Genomic DNA, 20,836 nt, shown 5'->3' on the forward strand with positions numbered 1-20,836 from the left:
TCAAAGAAGGCTATTCGACCTCACCAAAGGACTATAAATCTGTGTTGCATGGGTACCCGCACCCAGGGGTGGGGTTCTCGAACCCGTCCCGGGTTCCCGCACCCAAGTACCGGATTCGGGTACGGGTTCTTCCCAGACGAACCCAGAAGAACCGGGTTCTTCCATGAAGAACCGGGTTCTTCAAAAAAAAAAATTGGGTTCTTTTCCTTTAACGGGTTCTTGGGTGCTTGGGTTCTTCGGGTGCTTGGGTTCTTGGGTTCTTCAGGTTCTTCGGGTTGGGTTCTTTGGGTTCTTCGAGTTATTTGGGTTCTTCATAAAAAAACTATATTAAAAATTTAATTTTCAAATAATTTCTTTTTATTGAAATTTAAAAAATAACTTATAACAAAGGTAAAACTTATAACAAAACCTAAAAAACCCTAAATCAATTCTTGTAAATCAATTTGGAATGAAACATTCTTCCATGGTCCTTACCATCAAAACTTGTGTTGCACGGGTACCCGCACCCGGTTTTTTAAGTTTTTTACAAGTCTTGTTTTTTAAGGATTCTTGTAAATCAATTTGGAATGAAACATTCATTCTCGATCCAAATAACCATCAAATTATAAACTGTAAATGCACACATACAGGTTCAGACATTTTCGGTCAAAAAGAAAGTAGGATTGAGACCAGACATAAGTTGTAATCAACTGATGCTGTTAAATGGCGAAGGGCTATTTTGGACAATGGCTAAATTAAGTATCAAAATCTGCCAATTTCTCACAGCATTCTGATAACATCATGTTAAGATTAAAACTAGGAAAATATGCCTAAATCATATATGGTCTCTACAGACTTGTACACCAAGTAATCTCTAAAAACTGCGAAGATGTTTTATGTTTAGATAATTAATATTCAGGCAGAGCTTCGCACTCAAAGACAAACTATCCCTCAAGCCATCAGATGGCTGCTGTGCATTTTATTGGGAAACAAAGACTAATAAGCGTGTTTTGTGGAAGGGTAAGGCTGCCACTGTTTTTGGGATTGCTTTACCACAGAGCACACCATGCATGGGGTAGGTGGATGATTAGACATCAAGAAAATTCTAGACCACTATCAGGTTGAGAAGAATCTCCTATGAAAAAATTGTGTTTTTATATGGGAGAGACTAAACATTCAAAGCAAAGTTACAAGCTCAAGCTCCAGCCAGAATGAGCAATTTCAATAAGGAGAGAAGCTGTCTTGAAATTAGAGCAGGAGGCAGAAATGCTAACACTCCTTGGCTGTGTAGGAGGAAGGGTCTGTACGACCACAACCTGATTCATTGATAGGCATCCTTGCAAATGAACCTAAGCTGCATAGTTATTTTAAAGCCTGTGTGTGACAAAATCTGTCCCAAGTTTCACCAAAATAGTTGAGTCTAGCATTTATCCTAGTATGTATTTTGAATTTTCAGTTTTAGTAGTAGCCTTGAGCTCTCTCACATAGCTGTCACAATGTCATGGTTACACGGAAAAGATTCAAAAGAACAGTTTTTTGGTGATAAATTTTGAAATTTCAATGTCAATGTTGAATGTTCAATGATGTGCATGTTTAAATGATTATCATTAAATTTTTCTTGTTTAAAGTTGAAAAAATATACAAATTCAAATTTCATATATATTATTAATTATAAATTTATAATTTATAAAATTTAATTATTAAAATTTAATATTATTATATTATCCGACGAACCCACGCACCCTGTTTCCAAAAATGTCGTCCCCGTCCCCGTCCCCGCCCTCGCCCCCGTCCCCGCACCCACGTTTCCTGGCAACATAGCTATAAATGAAGTAGTTCAAATTCCATTTGAAGCACTCACTAAACAAGCTAGTTCAATATCTCCTGAAGTAGGAAAAAGTGCGAAATAGAGGAAGGAGGAAAAGGAAGTGCGAGTTTGGTCTAGGAGAAGGAAAAGAGGAAAATTGAAATTTTGGTGCTTCTATCTCTCTCTTGTGCCCTGGTTTAGAAGATCAAAGTTCTCTTGTTGATGCGATAGCAAGTTGCCATATGTTGTTTCTGCCAGATCAAAGTATAGGTCGAAGTTGTTGATGATGGGTGTTGCTACCTCAGGAAGTTATATTGGGCCAAAATCGAAGTTTCTATGTGAAGATCGAAGTCTACATAGCAAGGTCGAAGATGTTAGGTTGAAGAAAGTGTTGCTACTACTGCTGCTGTTGCAAGGTCAAGTAGGATCATCTGCAAGAGAAGAAGAAGGCTGACTTGGTGTGGAAGAAAATTTGTGTCAAGGTCTAGAGTCTGGGAATATCTTCGGAAAACTATTGAAGGAAGAATTACTGACTGGGTTTACACCTAGAGAGGGGTTTTTCCCTGGCTGTGAGCCTATATATGGTGTCCATTGTTTTATGTGCTTTTGCTTTGGTAATTGCTTGATGAACTAAAAGAAGGAAGATATAAAGAAACCTAATAAGAAGTCAAGAACATCATAAGTAATTATCAAGTATAAGAAAATCTTTCTGCCTTTCTGATTTTCTAACATGGTATCAGAGCTTTGTTGAAGAAAGAAGAAAAAGGCAGTCTCAAGCACTTGATCAAGGAACCATTCAAAATGAGTATTCATGACAATGTCTAACACAATCAAGGGAGAGAACAAACTTGAAGGAGCCTCAAACTACAAGTCTTGGAAGAAGAGGATTGACCTCATCCTTGAAAAGAACAAGGTACTAGACTTGGTCAAAGGAAAAGTAAAGAAGCCTACAGATGACTCCAGTGATGCTGACAAAGTAAAGTTCAGAGAATTAGAATTGGTGGCCATGACTCTAATGGTAGAAGGAATAAAGGACAACCTTGTCCCATTTATAGCCAACATCAATCATGCTCAGGAAATGTATGAAGCCTTGTCAAAGTTATTCACTATTAAGAACATTGGTCAAGTAGCAAGCTTGAAGAATGAACTAAGGACCACAAAGATGACTAAAGAAGATACAATGGCCTCCTTCTTTGTGAAGATAACAAGAATCAAAGATGATCTTTTGGCCATTGATGAAATTGTTCCAGACAAAGAACTCATGATCACTGCTCTATTAGGATTGCCACCTACTTGGGGTGCATTTGCTGCAGGACTTAATAGTTGGAAGGAAGCTCCCACTTTTGAAGAACTATGGACTGCCTGCAGTCAAGAAGAATTAAGGATCTCACTAGTTGCCAATCTTGAAGGAGTTTCAAATGCCTACACTGCTCAACACAAAGGAAAGAAATCAAAAGGACCAAAGAAGAAAGTAGATATGTCCAAGGTAGAATGCTATCAACGTCATAAGAAGGGTCACTATAGGAGTGACTGCCCCGACAATCTAAAGAATAAGAAGAGAGATAGAGAACATGTTAACATTGCTGAAGAAGAAGATCCAACGAAAGCCAAACCCGAAGTATCTGACATAAGGGACTTACACCACTGAGTCCTTTGCTTGTAGTCTTAGATATCCTATATTTTTGATGTTTTAAAATTTATAGGTTTTAACATGTTTTTGAAAAATACATTCTCTTTTGTTTTTATAAGTTTATAGGTATCCCTCAAAGCTTTGGAGGGAGCCCCCAACATCTCCCAAAAATAAGTATCTCATTTCCTTTCAGTTTCTGGTTTCATGTACTCAAGTTTTGATTATGTTAAATACTAATCACCATTCTCCCTCTATTGTCTTGATTAGGAAAACATCTGCTATATCCTCAAGGAGTATGGAAGAGAGCCACCCAAGACAAGATTTGTCAAGAAACAAAGGTATGCCTTAAACTACAAAACATTGGTTTCTTTATAATAAATGTTTATTCATTTGACAATCTATTACTAATATTGTTATGTCTAGCTATATTGAATCATAATGATTCTTATTTTGGGTGATTCATCTTTTGATAAATCTACCCCACTCATATTCTTAGTTGATTTTATAGAACCCTAGGCAGGTTCTCTAGAAAACCCTAACCTAAGGGTATGCTAATGTTAATGTCTGAAACCCAAAAATTCTTACGGTTATTGAGAAATGCTATTTGAAGTTTTAGTTGATGATGTCATGTTTGGGATTTTGGTATGATCAGGAAAACCTAACTTGTTAGAGTTGAATGATAAAGTCTAAAATCCCAAACCTTTGAAGTATTGGTAATTTTGGGTTTGCTATGTTCTTATATTGAAACCCTAACTCATTAGGGTTTAGTGGAATATATAAGCAAGACCCTTGTAATCTCTCAGAAATTATTTCCTTAGGATGTGTGTGTTTGATCAAACCCTAGTTTGTTATATGTCTAACTCTTATTGATGTTTGTGAAGTTGGGTTTGACTAACACATGATATGAAATGCCTATGCACGATGATGATGCCCTAGATGTATGAGTTGACCTGTTTGTCGGTGGTCATGAATCCTAAGGTTTGGAACTAAGCCCTAGTCGAAGTTTGTTTCTCTAGGATGATAGTATTTGTGCATTCTAGGGTTTTGGAGTTAAACCTTAATAGAAGTAAAATCTCTGATGTATGATGACAATGTGATAATTTGAGATTTGTGTAAGATTGTTGAAATTTGGATTTTAGTTGTGATTGATGTTTAATTGAAAATCTAGGGTTTGCAACTAACCCTAGTGGAAGTTGGTCATGTTGATGGTTAATTTGTGATTGGTTTTTGATTGATTAATTCTCATTTATTAAATCTAGGATTTGTATGAAACCCTAGTAGGAAGTCTAACATATGAATTCTGAAAGTTGTTAGATGCTTTGTAGATCTATATTTGTTTGAATTATTTCTAGGGTTTTCTATATGTTATAATAGGGTATGTCATACCTTTGAAGAAACATTGAAACCCTAGATGTAATAAAAGTTGTTATGAAGTAGCATAGGGTTTATGACAAAGTCCCTAGCAACATGTTTGAAGAGTATGTGTCTCTTGTTTGTAATTAAGTTTGGGTATCTAATATATATAAGGTTGAAATGCTTCCGTAATTCTGATATGGCTAACTTCATGCTTCTATAGTTTTGGTTGTACTTGCTATCTAAGATGTGTAGGTACACAATCTTCAATAGGGTGAAGATGTTCGTTGATAAGCATGATAGTGATGCCATGATAACTTTGATGAAATGGTTGGAAGCCACAAAAGATTCTCCGATGTCGAAGTAAAGAAGTAGATCTCCCTGAGATTAAGAGGGAACCTGGATAAAGGGAATCTCCCTAGTTAAGAGGGAGAGCATAGTTTTGATTGGAGAATGAATTTTGAAGATATGTTGCTGCATGTGAAGTAGGAAAGGAAAATATGATTAAGGAATCTTCTGTCAAAAATTTAGTTAATAGTCCTATTGTGATGAGACACAACATCTATTGTCTCAAAGATCGCAGAGGTTTGTATTTGATTATGTACATGTGAGAGTATATTATTGACTGGGGTTGTGTTTGTATAGGCGAATCTCTTGAAGGTTTTGATATCATGCTGGTTACCAATCAGTTTGATTGGGAGAGATTGGTTGTCCTTGATCTGCTAGATCAAGGAGTGTTGAGGCTTTGTGAGTGAAGCATTGCTTGGGAGGACATCTGGCTGACACTTTGTGTTGATGTCTAGGTCCCGAAGTTGGAAAAGGTGGTGTTGGTTATAGAGCTTTGTTTTTGGATGCATGCTTGGATCCCTGGGTTGATGGTTAGTAAGTAAGCCTGATGGTACCTAGAGAGGCTGAAAGCTTGAGTCCATCTTAGTCCCACTTGGATAGATTTCCCTAGTCAGGAATCTAGTCCATGGCATTGCGGTGCCTAAATTGTTGAGAGACCAATGGATAGATTTCCCTGGTCAGGAATCTAGTCCATGGCATTACGATGCCTAAAGTTCTTCATGGTTCATATAGTTGAGATCTTCCTTGTACTTGTATATGATGAATACCTCGCTAGTTAAGAGGGAGTGTTGGAAAATGTAACTAGGTTCAGTCTTCACTAATATATTTGAGTCATCATGTAATGCACTTGTCAAAATAATAAAGAAAAAAATTATTATTATTATGACTTATTAAAGCATGTGTTTTATGCTTGGGTCATCATGTTTTAGGTCAAAGTCACCATTGAGGACTTCTGGGATTTATTTTGAGTCAATGGAGTCATTGTACTTTTAAAGAGACCCTTCTTGGGCTTTTGAATCATGTAAAAAGGTTATGTATTGAGTCAAATATGAATTATGTTGCCTCCACACCAAGTCGGCCTTAAGATGATCAAGTCAGCCTCAAAGAAGGCTATTTGACCCAGTGTTTTTAAAACCGGAACCGGTGACCGAACCGGTCCACCTAGCTAACCGGTTTACCGACCGGAACCGGTCTAACCGGGACTGGTTTGGTCTAAACGAACCGGTTTTTAAAAAATACATTAAATAATTAATTTTTAATGAAACAAAACTATTTTTAAGATGTAAAACCATGATTCCAAGCCAATAGAGACAAAATATGCAAAGTTTGCTCATTTATATACCATGCAAAGGTGAATATATCAAAATGGCACCGAGTGCAATACATATCATCGACAAAATAGCAAAATACATAAGAAATGAGGCTCTAAATGGCCTATAAAGTCCAAAAACAATGCTGCAAGCTATGAGGCCATTGGCCTACTACAAGTCTACAGTGTACACATGATCAATCATCAAGATCATCACCACTACTAGACACAGGATCATCATCAGGAGCTACATAGACATCATCTGGTTCAGAGTCTGAGGATGCCTCTGCCTCATCTGCAACATCAGTATCAATGCCACCAATGACAATAGAAGTGGACCTAGTGGAAGCACGAGTTTGTCGACCTGCACGACTAGTGCCTTCCATTGGTTCCTTGCCTTTCCTTGATGCCGCTACTGATCCTGGTTCTGATGCCGCCACATAATCTGCCTCATCCTCCGCTAAAGCCATGTCGATATCAAAATCAGCCTCAAACACAGGATCTTCAGTCTCCTCCACCCATTCTGATGTTGGATCAATATCGTCCAACACAATGGGATCTAGATCAGGTGATTTGCTCATCATTTGGTTCCTCCTCAGTCGAAGGTTGTATTGCACAAAAACAAGATCATTTAACCGTTTTTGTTCCAAACGGTTTCTCTTCTTCGTGTGTATGCGCTCAAAAACAGACCAATTGCGCTCACAACCTGAAGCACTACAAGTTTGACTGAGGACTCTAATTGCAAACCTTTGCAATTGAGGACACTGGCCACCAAATGACTCCCACCAATGTGCTGCAAAGAAAAAGACAATAATTAGTAACTTAGTTTATAATTTGAATTGTAAAGAACGTAAACAATTTTAACTTGAAATGAAAAACAAAATGGAAATTGGAATTGCTTACCTGGTTGGTCCACATCTCTTGCCATCTTTGCCAAGTTTTTGCCAAAAGTACCACTTGCTTGATTGAAAATAGTAAGCTGTCTATGTATATCCAACTGGTCTACATGGTTAGGGACCATGCGCTCCAAGCAATCAATCAATCCAGCTCTGACCTCCCCATCATGCTGATCTCCTAGCCGATTTTTATAGTGATACCTTGGGTTCAAAAAATACCCGGCTGCATGTATAGGACGATGGAGTTGATTGTTCCATCTGTTATCAATGATCTCCCATATACGGCCATATTTAGCTAACCTGTCATTGTAAGCTGCCCGTATCTGCTCCTTTGCCTGATCCATAGCTTCATAAATGTAGCCCATGGCCAATCTTTCCCCATCCACCAACCTTCGCACCTTAACAAGGGGCTCGGTAATTTTCACAAGCTCTACAGACCTTTTCCAAAAATAAGTGTCTAACACTTTCTTTTTGGTGTCTTTTCCATCTGGTCTACGAGCCCACCGAGATTCAGACCATTCATCAGAGGAAAACATTTTCTGCAAGTTTCTATGTTGACCATTGAGACATTGCAACGTGAGGAAGTGAGTTGCAAATCTCGTAATTGCAGGCCTAACAAGCTCTTTGCCTCCAGTGTGTTTCCTCATTAGGCTCAATACCCATGAGTGGTTGTAAATGTATTTTGTAATGCACTTGGCATGCTCTACAGTGTTTTTTACCCACTCCACCTTGCCTATATCCTCAAGCATGAGGTCTATGCAATGTGCAGCACATGGAGTCCAAAATATGGTATTATATTTGGCCTCAAGCATCTTTCCAGCAAGAACATAGTTTGAGGCATTATCAGTGATGACCTCCACAACATGCTGCTCCCCAACTTCCTGAATAATGTTATCCAAAAGCTCAAATAGAAGGCTTGCATCCTTTACCCTATCAGATGCATCAACTGATTTCAAAAACATGGTTCCTTGAGGGCAAGAAACAAGGAAATTAATGATAGTGCGGTTCTTTCCATCGGTCCATCCATCTGACATAATGGAACAACCTGTTTTGACCCATGACTCTCTAAACTCAGTCAAATACTCATCAATGGAAGATATCTCTTTTTGCAAAAGAGCTCCCCTCAAGTCATGCATACTAGGGCCTTTGAAGCCCTTTCCTGCAGCTATAACAGAGTCCCACATAGCTTGGTAATAAGGTGAGCGAGCAGCATTAAATGGGATATCTGAATCATACCACCATCTAGCAATGTATTGGTGAGAAGTTTCTTTGCATTGTTTTTTCCAATGCTGATCCAAAGTGGGTTGAGAACTTGGCTGGGAGGAAGTGGGATTAGATTTAGAAGAAGCAATGGTGGCAGAAGATGAGAAATAAATTTGGATGTTTGGTCTCTTTGGTCCTTTTGATGGTTGGCCAACTCCAACAGAAGGATGAACATAGTGAAAGGGGTCATTGGTGGAAGGGATAGAAGTGGAGTCTTGAATCTCATAATCATCATACCCACTCTCTTTCATGGCTTCTAATAATTCCCTCTTCCTTGCAATTTCATCTTGGATGGCCTTCTCCCTAGCCTTATCCTCATAAAATTTTTCAAGCTTGGCAATGTATTCTGCCCTAATAGGACCTAACAGTGCATTTGGTGCATCACATGGCTTTACTTGGCCTCTTACCCCAGCCAAGTGTTGTTTCAACCTAAGAATACCCCCACCTCCAATAGATTTATGGCATAATTTGCATATCATTTTTCCCTCAACTACATCACAATGAGCCCATGCACTGTCCTTTCCTTTTGGAGCCATGTTTGCTTGAAATAATAACAATTTGCAAATAAATCTGCCATTTAAAAAAAAAATTGCAGCTAAGGAACATGGAAAACCAATGATAAATGTAGGAAAAAAAATGCACATGCAAGCTACAAAATTTGATAGCATAGAGCTAGAGAGTTCATAGGCTTAGCATAGATGATAGATCATTGAAGTGAGAAGTTTATAGCACAAAAAAAATAATTCATGGACATCAGACCCAAATGAGGAATTATCAAGTGCAAATCCTTACCTGGAAATGCAAAGTAGCTCCCTTAGCCTCCTCTTGATGATGGCAACTCCACTGACAGCTACACACTATCTCCAAAATAGCTCCAACTCCAACTCCAAGATGACTACTTCAGCAAAAACTCCACACTCTCCAAGCTCACAAACACTCACAAACACTCCAAATCAGTTGTGTGAGACAAATGAGAGTGAGAGGGGTGTCTTATAGCAAGTGTGAGGGTGTTTTTGGAGGGAAAATCCCTTTCCCTCACCCCCAAAACCCCTAAACCGCCCTCAGTTCCAAAAAACCGTGCGCTTTTTTGCTTGACCGGCGGCCTGTCCATAAACCGGCCGGTTTAGGACGGAACCGGCCGGTTAGCAATAAACCGGCCGGTTTTGACCTAAACCGGCCGGTTTTTACCGGTTAGGTCAATTTTCCGGGCAAATGGGGCTTCTAACCGGGTTTTTTCACCGGTTCTGACCGGTGAGCCTCCCAACCGGCCGGTTAGGCCGGTAACCGGTTGGACCGGAACGGTTTTTAAAACTATGATTTGACCTCACCAAAGGACTATAAATGAAGCAGTTCGAATTCCATTTGAAGCACTCACTAAACAAGCTAGTTCAATACCTCTTGAAGTTGGAAAAAGTGCGAAATAGAGGAAGGAGGAAAAGGAAGTGCGAGTTTGGTCTAGGAGAAGGAAAAGGGGAAAATCAAATTTTGGTGCTTCTATCTCTCTCTCTCTCTCGTGCCCTGGTTTAGAAGATCGAAGTTCTCTTGTTGATGCGGTAGCCAATTGCTGTATGTTGTTGCTTCTAGATCAAAGTATAGGTCAAAGTTGTTGATGCTAGGTGCTGCTACCTCAAGAAGTTGTATTGGGCCAAAATCGAAGTTTCTATGTGAAGATTAGAGTTTTTCAGTGAAGCTCGAAGTCTCCATAGCAAGGTCGAAGTTGCTGGGTTGAAGAAAGAGCTGCTATTGTTGCTGCTGCTGCCAGGTCAAGTAGGATCATTTGCAAGAGAAGAAGAAGGCTGACTTGGTGTGGAGGAAATTTTGTGTCAAGGTCTAGAGTCTGGGAATATCTCTAGAAAACTATTGAAGGAAGAATTACTCATTGGGTTTTCCCCTAGAGAGGCGTTTTGTCCTAGCTGTGAGCCTATATATGGTGTCCTTTGTTTTATGTGCTTTTGCTTTGGTAATTGCTTGATGAACTAAAAGAAAGAAGATATAAAGAAACCTAATAAGAAGTCAAGAACATCACAAGTAATTATCAAGTATAAGAAAGTCTTTTTGCCTTTCTGATTTTCTAACATCATGCTCTAGGTCAATTCTTTTTTAGGTCAAGTACCCATTGTGTGCTTCTAGGGTCTTGTCACAGAGTCAAGAAGTCAAAAAGAGTCATTGTCATGTATAGACCCCATTGGGCATCTTGTAACAAGTCAAAGAATTTATTTGAGTCAAAGTTATGTCAAAGTGTCCCTCCAAGACCAAGTGGGCCTAGCAAACAACAAGTCAGCCTACAAAGATGAAGTTGACCTCATTAAGGGCAATTCACACTTCTAGATAGCCTATATATAAGAAGCATTCGACCTCATTTGAGAGAGGTTATCCAAGCAATTTCGATCACAAGGACAAGAAGGAAATAAAAGAAGGACAAGCGAAGGAGAGAAGAACTCAAGGAAGGAGAACCGAAATTGTCAATTTGAATTGTGTCTATCCCGTCACACTTGCAAAGAATTAGGGCATCTATTATTGCAGCAAAATCGCAATTGGAGTCTACTAGAAGGGCCGAAGTTTGAAAGATAAAAGATCAAATCAAAAAGAAGAGAAGCAAGCTAAAGCAAGCAAGGAAGAAACCTTATTTTTGACCTAGATCACCCACACGTGTGAAATTGTAGCTATTGCAGAAGGGACAAAAATTGTAGACCTGTAGAAGAGACCAAAAATTTGTTGCAGGGGTCCAAGTTGTGCCAAAGAAAAAGTGTTTGACTTGGGTTGACTTTGTGAAAGAGAAGCTCATCAAAAGGGAAGGTTGACTTGGCATTGGAGGGGTCTCAGTCTTGGGTCTATGAAGTTTTCGAATTCATCATTTGAAGATTCTATAAGAAGAGAAGAATTTCTTGTGGGTTTTCTTATCTAGGAGAGGTTTTGGCCTTGGCTAGCAGCCTATATCTTGTGTCCATTTGTACTATTGATCTTCATGTTTTGATAGTTGTTTGATGATAAGAACACCATAATAATCAAGAGAAGAAGAAGCTAATTGTAAACACTACAAATTGAAGTAAATAACATCACAAGCAATTATCAAGTTTAAGAGAAATCTCACCGAATCTAGCTGCCCTAGATTTCTTAACAAAAATAACATTGCAATTTATGTGGCTAGTGTTGGAATTGTAATTTGGTTCGGTCTTCATAATTATCATTGTACTTGTGTCATTATATATTTCATGTAAAAACAAAAGAAGAAAAAGAAATTATTATTATCATTATTTTCTAGTCAAAAGCATGTTCTTCATGCTTCTAGGATTTATTGATTCAAAAAGAAAATTTGTCATGTGTCAAAGTCCCATTTGGACTATTTGTAAGAAAAAGGAAAAAAATATTTTGAGTCAAAAGAGTCATTTTGTCACCACAATACCAAATTGGCCCTGGAAAGGACAAATTCGACCTCCTGGACAACTATAAATACAATGCAATTTGACCTCATTCGGACACACAACACTCACATCAATTTCTATGCAAAAAGAGCAAGAAGACCAACAAAAGTCAAAGGAGAGAGAAATTCACACTATTCTTCCCTAATTATGTCAGACGTGCAAAAAATTCTGAGTTACCAAAGGGCTTAAAATTTTAGAATTGTGCAAGTCCGGAATTTCAGAGTTTGTTCAGTTTTGAAGAGCATTGACTAGCTTTGACTTTATTGGGTTTGACTTGTTTGAGGAAGGATTGAAGGAAGGTTGATTTGGGTCTTGTGGGAAGTCTTGGTCTTGGTTTTTGGGTCTTTGATTTCTCACTTTGATCTGATTCTATAAGAAGAGAAGTTGGTTGGGTTTGCCCCCTTGTGGGGTTTTGCCCTGGCTTGGAGCCTACATCTTTGTGTTCGTTGTCTCTTGTGGTTTTCATGTTTTTATGTTTTGGTAATTGTTTGATGAAGAGAACATAATAAAAGAAATAAGAAGCCAACAAATACTCACAAGTAATTATCAAGTAAGAGAAATCTACTCTAATTTGCTAGCCCGTTGGTTTCTCAACTACCAATATATGACAAGAGGGGTTTTCAGGTTGAAATTCTATCTAGCTAAAATCCCTGGCATATGAGCTGGAATTTGTAAGGAATAGACTAGCACAGAGATTATGAGAGTTTCACATGATGCAATTAATGCAAATGAAATAAAGAAAGTAAGAGGCAGCTACAAATAAGGCCGAACAAGTAGCTAGAGCTTCAGGGCTATCTACCACTGAGGGTAGTGGGAGGGGCTCCACGACTACACGTATCGAGAGGTCCTCACCTTTTTTTGTTCCACAAACCAAAGTTGGAGCACAACCTTGCATCAAATCAATGATTAAAAAAAGCGAGAAGCAAGAAGCAAACATGGTTATGGGAAGGTGTCTTTTCTAGAGTGGCTTACCTCTAAATATTACATAAAACAATCCATTTTGGGAGTTGATGTTTGATGCCATTGATATATTTGGTCAAGGGTATAAAAGCGGTACATATGATGAGTTGTAGGGGCCAATTCTTCAAGTAAAATGAAGGTCATAAACTCTAGATTGGCAGAGTTGAAGCAGTCATGGGAGATCACTGGATGCACAGTCATGTCCGATGGTTGGATAGATAGGAAGAGTAGGACCCTTCTAAATTTCTTGGTACATTGTCTCATGAGTACTATGTTTATTAAATCAATGGATGCATTTGCACATGTAAACGATGCAACGTTGCTATGTGAGTTGTTGGATGGGTTTTGTTAGGAGATCGATTTGCCCAATGTAGTGCAAATCATAACTGATAATGCAACTAATTATGTGGTTGTTGGTAGTATGCTTATTGATAGGCACCATTCAATATTTTGGACTCCATGTGCTGCGCATTGTATTGATTTGATGTTTGAGGATATGACCAAATTTTCCTTCATCAAGGGGGTGATTGATCAGGTTAGGAGCATCCCCAAGTTCATATATAACCATGCTTTCATTCTTAGCCTCGCGTGGAAATGCACTAGAAACAAGGAGTTGTGATGTCTTGTATTCACATGCCTTGCAACCAAATTCGTTCCTCTTTAGTCTTTGCTTCAATGTCAGTAAACAAATTTTTGTTTGTCATAAGTGGGGTGCATGTACATATAGTAAGAGAGATGATGGTAGATCCATTGCTAAATTGGGATACACTGACCACTTTTGGGAAGGAGTGGAAGAGGTGTTCTGGGTTATTGAACTCTTTATTAAAGGTTCTAAGATTGGTTGATGGTGACAAGCCTGCGATGGGCTATCTGTATGAGGCCATTGATAGGGCCAAATAAACTATTAGATCTTATTGTGTAGGCAAGGGTACCCTTGGCTTTAATAGACAAATGTTGTAGGATTTGATTGATCGTCGATGGAAGGGGATGCTCTATCAACTCATTCATGTAGCAATACTTTTCCTCAACCCCACATTTTTTTACAATTTCAACTTCGATTTTGATGGTGAGGTGATGGTAGGGCTGCATACTTGTCTTTATAGGATGGTAACTGATGCCGAAGTTTGCAACACAATCAATTGCGAGATATAATGGTATCGGGAGGGTACTAGACTATTTGGCTTTGATGATGCTATTAGTGGAAGGACCACTTTGATGCCATGTTAGTCGTTAAAATTTAGAACTTAAGAATTTTTTAAATTCACTTATGTTTAATTTGATAGTTTGATTATGTTTTCTTTCTTTTCTATTTTTCATTTTAATGAAATGTAATTTAGTTCACTTTCTTTCTTATTTGTTGTAGATGTTTGGTCGCGAAACTATGGTGCAAGGGCACCAAATTTACAGAAATTTGCCATCAAAATCCTTAGTCAAACCTATAGCGCTTTGAGATGTGAGCATAATTGGAGTGTATTTGAAAAAATACACTCAAAGAAACACAACAAGTTAGAACTTCAAACTTGAATAGAGAAATTACATTTATTGTAATTTATGACACTATGACCCTCAAGACTCATTATATTTTTTATGACCTTCTTACAGGTTGAAGTTCTCATGTCTCAATGACTTGGTGTATGTGCATTACAACCTTCAACTATGGAAGGGGCAAATCGACATAACACCGGATATGGATGCCATTTCCTTACATAATATTGATGTATTGTCTAAGTGGAGGGTGGAGTTTGAGCAACCTATCATGGAGGAGGCACTTGGATGGTTAGAGGAGGGACAAGTAGAACAATAGGAGGATGAGAAGGGGGAGGAGGAGGAAGAGCGAGAGGAGGATGTGGCAATATCAACACCATCTTTTAGAGAGACTAATGAGCCTAGTTTTACACCCACTAGTCACCATCAGACACTTGTTGCAGTGCTAGGGTTTTCTGCTATTAGGGGCAGGCTTGGCAAATGTTAAATTGGCAACTAGGGCCAAACTCCATGTGGGTCAGCTTATTTATGGCAGCTGATATATTTATTGGATCCCTCTCGTCGAGAGGTGTAGGATTGATCTAAAGATCATCCTATTCCGATAAGTATTTATGGAGATATGAATTTATTTTGATTATGTAATTATTATCAAGCCGACCAGCTCTTATGTAGGCTCAAAAAGCCCAAACGTCATGTCTATTCAACCTATACGTTTTAGTATAAATATAAGAGGATTTGATGTCATTTAGACACACTCTTAAGGTGATCTCCTCTCCACGTCTTGGGTTTTTGGAGAAGGAGAATCACTAAGAATACGCTGGCCTAGAAGGATAGCCTAGCTGAAAATGATGCCCTAATCCTACGTCAGGTCAAGAAGACATCTATCCGCTGGAAAATGATTTGTTGTTCATCTCTATACAGGAAATCTGATACATGATGAAACCCTAGCACAGCAAGGAGGCCTTACGCAGTTAATACATGGAGATTCTATCAATGGATACATGCTGTTATGAATAACGCAATCATGGCAATGCATATATACGCTGTTATGAATTAACGCAGCTATGACAATGCATATATATGCTGTTATGAATAACGCAGCTATGGCAATGGATACACGCTGTATGGAATGCAGTCATATAGACAGTCATGGGACGCAATGATGTATGGAACGCAGTCATCATATGCTGTATGGAACACAGTCATCATACGCTGTATGGAACGCAGTCATATAGACACAGTCATATATATACGCTTCATGATGTATGGAACGCAGCCATATAAACTATCATACGCAGCAACTTCATGAATATATTTACGCACAGTATTCTTGGATATATATACACGCAGGTGGAAACATATATGCTGTCATACACAGCAAATGTATGTGGTTGACAGAATTGCACAGTATTCATGGATATATATACGCAGGTTGAAACATATAAACTGTCATACATGATAAAGGGTCTATACGCACCTTGAAGAATCACACACGCTGTTCATACGCTGTCATGGTAACAACATGATACACTGGTTCATGGAGAAACCCTATACACTGTAATAGAGACTTGTAAACGCTGTAACGGAAAACTGTTAACACATGGAGCATGATGAAGCAATGAGAAGGCAGAGGCAGCAGCATGATGGGCAGCACTATGAGATCATGTGCATGGGCAGTATAATGATACATGGAGCAGAGGCAGCAGCATGATGATGATGCACATTAGTTTGGGCAGCATTATGATGGATAAGATCATGGACATGGGCAGCATGATGATAATCACGATTAGTGTAGCATGGTGCAGCATGCAGTGGTGTAGCTAGAGGACCAGATGCAGCACGATGATAGGTGAAGGAGTCACCTTGGAGAATCAGTTGAAGCAGAATGTCTTCAACTGATCTCATCGTTATAGGAGATGATCTATGCTCAGATCTAGATAAGTCAAAGTGTTGACTTCTGTTGTAAATGTACTATCTCTCTCTCTTTCTCTGCTGAACTTTGAAGAACATAAAGGAAGAATTGATCAAGGGTTTCCCTACATTGGGGTTTGTCCCTGGCTGGCGCCACATCTTGTGTCCTCTTGTCTTGGCTTGTCTTCTGCAATTTATATTTATGTTCTATCTGCAGTTTACTTTAATGCTGATGTGATTGCTAATCTGGAAAAGATACTGTGAAAATTAAATAAATTGCTCTAGCATAGAACATACCTAAAATTAACACAACCCATCATCTTTTCTTGTAAAAGGGGGAGAGGACATTAGCTAGCTGCTAGTTTTGTTTTTGTTGTCATTGTACAGCTACCTAATTATGATGAGATACATTTATATATGTTGTCATTTTCTATTGGTTCTCTATTTTTGAGTCCTTGATTGGACAACTATCAGACTTAAGGTTTCGGTATCGACTATGATGGATCATTTTTGATTATATGTATCTGTGCTTTCAACATATTTATGTGCCAAATTGTTTATCTGATGTTGTTGCTTTTTATGTTTAAAATTAAATTAATTTTTTTAACTATTATGTTTTATTTATGTTTGCTGATTTTTTCTGATTTTTCTGCCAATTTTTCCAAAATGATGTTTTCTGGATCCTCGCTGTTTTTTTGCTGATTCTGATTTTTTCAACATTGGTCAGCAGGACAGTTAGTCTCCACGAGGCTTCTGGCAAACTAATACTTATATTTGATTATATTTGTATCTTCATATTTGTCAATCAAATGACTTATCTTGTCAATGTGTATTGATGATGCAGTGTGGCAAAAATTAGAAGAACAGAACCATGATTTTTTTAAAGCTTATTATGCAAGGCTTAAATTAAAGAATCAGATCATCATGTTCAATCATCTGCTAGAGCAGCAGTATCAATTCATGAATATGCAGATGCCTCCAAAGTTTCCTTTGGCTCCCATACATAATGGTACAAATCCAACCCCTGGGAAAAATTCTTATATTTCACATTCACCTTGTGTTTTGATTGTTTCTATTTTTTCTTAACAATTTTAAAGATGGTTTGTACTGATCCAATGCAATGTTGATTACTGTTGCAGCCCACCATCCTCCAATAGGCTACCCTGTATTGCCACATCCACCACTTATAGCAACTGGACATCCACATATGGTTCCTATGTCTTGTGGACCATCTAGCATTCCTGTTGTAAATGGAGGTTCTTTTCAGGAGAATTTCCCAGCTTTTCAGGGGAGCCCTGTAACAGAGTAAGAAAAGCTCACTACTTAGATTTACTTACTGCTGTTTGAGGCACATAAATTGTGACTTTGTAATGCCAATGTATGTGACATAATCTTAGAAGCTGGCGATTTCAGAGGAAAAGGACCATTTGGAACTACTACTTACAACAATCAGTGTTGATACAGGAACCTGACAGATATTCCAATGGATATGCAGCCTGTTGTGCATTCACCTTCCCAGGTCATATCAACTATGAATGATATGTCATTGAGCCCGACCTCAGTGATGTCAAGTGGTCCTTTTGCCATCAATTCAGCAGATATATGTGGTATTGGCATGCCCCTGGATGGTAACTTTCCCTCTGGTGACAATCCTGGTCCAAGTGGAATTGGCACATTAGACATGGGTCCAGATGGGGAAAGTGGGGGTGTCAGGGATTCACTGAAATCCCTCTCTCAGTTGCCTCGAAATTTCAGTCTTTCAGACCTTACTGCAGATTTAACACATGAAGGTATCATTATGTTTTATCTTGATGAAATATTTTTTCAACTGAGTTCATTTAGGATTCAAAAGAAACAGTTCTGCTCTATCCCTAACTCTTATTGAGAAACTATGCAATACTTTGTTATGTGCCTGTTTCTGACCAGTCTTATGGACTATGAATATTCTAATTCAATACAGATCTTGGTTCCCTTGGAAGTTATTCTGGTTCACCGTTTTTGACACCAGAGACAGAAGTTTACTTTAGGTCCCCTGATAAGGATGATATAGGTAAAATGTTGTCCTTTAATTTTTTTTCCAGAAGTTTGAATTAGCTAAACTCTTAGCACATTCATGATTGCCAAACTTTCTAATGGAATCTGATTTTATATGTCATTACAGATGAGGAGAAAATGTTGGAATCAATTATTGAACCTTGTTATCAGTCCAATGAAGAAAATGATGGATAATGAATATTTCATAATCAAGTCAGGAAACACATATCTCATTGCAGTACGCACGGAATTGTTCAAATAAAATGTGTTTTTTCTGATCCAACTCCACGATTCAGTGTTCAGGCAGAAATGCTACTCTGCTAGGCAGAAATGAGCTAGGATTTGTATATACAATTGCGGCCCCTCCATTTTCAGGGAATTTATACAATATCCGCTTATGTTAGCTGTGTTTAAAGGGCTCAGCTGACAATTTTGACAAACCCATTCTTGTTTAATTTGAATATAGACCTTGTTCCCTGAATCTGAATATCAAATAAGTTAAAACTTAAGTTAACATAAGTTTAGCATTTCCAACTTTTTATCCCCCATCTCATGAAAGGCCTGAAATCTTTCCCTTGCTGTATATTATGAGCAAATTACTGCTCTATTGCTATCAAATTAACTATCAAATTCCAAACCTGTTTGGAAGGATATATTTATTTTTGTTTGTTTTTATTTATTATAGCATTCGTTGGAACTTTAACTTCACTGTTTCATTTGGAGGTGAATACAACTTAATTAAAGCTGCTACTTGTGGCAAGAGAGCATTGTCGAGCTTATTTTTGTTGCTCAATTGATTCGACTGTTCTTTTGGCAGTTGTGCATTTGTTATTGTCTATTCTTTTGGCAGTTTTGCAATTGTTATTTTAGTTATAGCTATACAAGGGCCATTTCTTGAGAAAATTATATTAAAATCACTGCATCAAATAAATTTAATTAAATTGCGCTATTGATTTATATTTTTTTTGGGCACTTAGTGTATTTGTTATTGTAGTTTTATCTATATAAGGGTCATTTATTGAGAAAATTATATTTAAATATCGGCATAAAATTTATTAATTCCAGTATCGATTTAATTATGCTTTTCACAGTTGTGAATGATATTTTAGTTATGGTTATTTAAGGGGCATTTACAAAGAAAATCATATAAAATAGCTGCATCTATATTGAAATAGCTACATTAGAAAAAAAAATTCAATTTATGTTCATTTTCATATGAATTTGTCAGACAATTCTATTAGATGATGAAGTTGTTGATTTTCTAAGTGCAATGATAATTAGCACATTATTTCTGTAAAGTTGATAATTATTTTTGATGTAGTTTTTTTTACTTTTATTCCAAGATATCGTTTTGTAATTATACTTCAGAAATTCAACCATAATGAACAGTAGAACAATAGAGATCACAATGCACAAAGAAGAGAAAGATTTAACTTGGGAAAACCCAACAAGAGGAAAAACCCAACAACCTTTTCAATAGAGAATTCTTTTCTGTTCAACGAGATACACACCTAGACCTATGATCAAACCTGGTCTTCCCCTCCAAGTCAAGCCACCCAATCAGATCTAGGAATTCACTCTTGTAGCTGCTAGTTGCCCTTGAATTTCAGCCCCTTTAGTTGCCCAGAATTTCGGCCCCTGCAGTTGCCCAGAATTTCAGCCCCCTGAAACCGAATGCCCAGAAAAACTGTGAACCAAGAGAGAGACTATATCCACGCGTGCGAGTTGATGAGAGAGAGAAAGAGAGCCAATTTGTCTTCTTTGTTATTCGTCCTTCTTGTCCTTCACTTGCTTGCCTGAAAATTGTCTTGTGTGAGAGAGGCAACTTTCCCAAGTGGAGAAGGTTGAACTATATTTATATAGTGATCTGTCTTAGTCGAATGGGTGCGTCTTTTTCCAGGGCCGAGTTGACTTGGAGGGAGGATGACTTGACTACTTTTGGAGCCAAAAATTACAATTCAAAATTTAAGATTTTCTTCTTTTAAGAGTCACAATGGGACTTTGACTCAAGATACATTTTTCTTTTGATTCTAGCATTTAAAATATGCTTTACAATGATAAATACAAGTACATCAAGGGATCAAATATATATTATGAAAACCGACCATGGTTACAAATTCAACATTCTCTCTTAACTAGGGAGGAATTCATAATCATTGCCATAGGTGTTCTCAAGTTAACAAATTTCTCTAAAGAAAAAGGTTATATCCAATTATCATCATCAACATCATCATCTACTGTCGACATTTGCTAGTGGCCATATTCAGGGTGGTACCAAACCCATGGCAATGTTATCAACATATTAGGACTCACTCCTCTAGAGTGATCGGTCCCCATGACCTCTCCCTAGGTCAAATTTTTGAGACCTCAACTAATTAGCACACACTCATCCTTCCTGGTGAGCACTCTAAGTTAAGACCTCACTCAAATGATCATGTA

At 37.9% G+C, this 20,836-nt stretch overlaps 2 protein-coding genes across 5 annotated transcripts in view; one reads left to right on the top strand and one right to left on the bottom strand.

Moving 5' to 3' along the window:
- The window catches only part of LOC149159545 (uncharacterized), a 126,974-nt gene extending 107,800 nt beyond the window's left edge, over positions 1-19,174 (top strand). For all 4 annotated transcript variants that reach the window (XM_089436504.1, XM_089436505.1, XM_089436506.1 and 1 more), the window contains 5 exons: positions 17,208-17,372; positions 17,503-17,668; positions 17,828-18,153; positions 18,324-18,413; positions 18,525-19,174. In XM_089436504.1, coding sequence (XP_089292630.1) covers positions 17,208-17,372; positions 17,503-17,668; positions 17,828-18,153; positions 18,324-18,413; positions 18,525-18,592 — 815 coding nt within the window. In that variant the 3' untranslated portion in view covers positions 18,593-19,174. The remainder of the gene's footprint in view (positions 1-17,207; positions 17,373-17,502; positions 17,669-17,827; positions 18,154-18,323; positions 18,414-18,524) is intronic.
- Positions 6,265-9,506, bottom strand: LOC149159546 (uncharacterized). The gene is made up of 2 exons (XM_089436502.1): positions 7,330-9,506; positions 6,265-7,219 (listed from the first exon to the last, which is right to left on the bottom strand). Exons 1-2 carry the CDS (start codon positions 9,251-9,253, stop codon positions 6,624-6,626), a joined length of 2,520 nt encoding a protein of 839 aa, XP_089292628.1. The 5' UTR covers positions 9,254-9,506; the 3' UTR covers positions 6,265-6,623.
- Positions 19,175-20,836: the final 1,662 nt, after the last annotated feature.

The sequence above is a fragment of the Pinus tabuliformis genome, chromosome 5_2 (genome assembly GCF_031772625.1).
Source record: "Pinus tabuliformis cultivar Carrire ecotype Pingquan chromosome 5_2, CPIR1, whole genome shotgun sequence".
In the NCBI taxonomy this organism is placed as follows: domain Eukaryota; kingdom Viridiplantae; phylum Streptophyta; class Pinopsida; order Pinales; family Pinaceae; genus Pinus; species Pinus tabuliformis.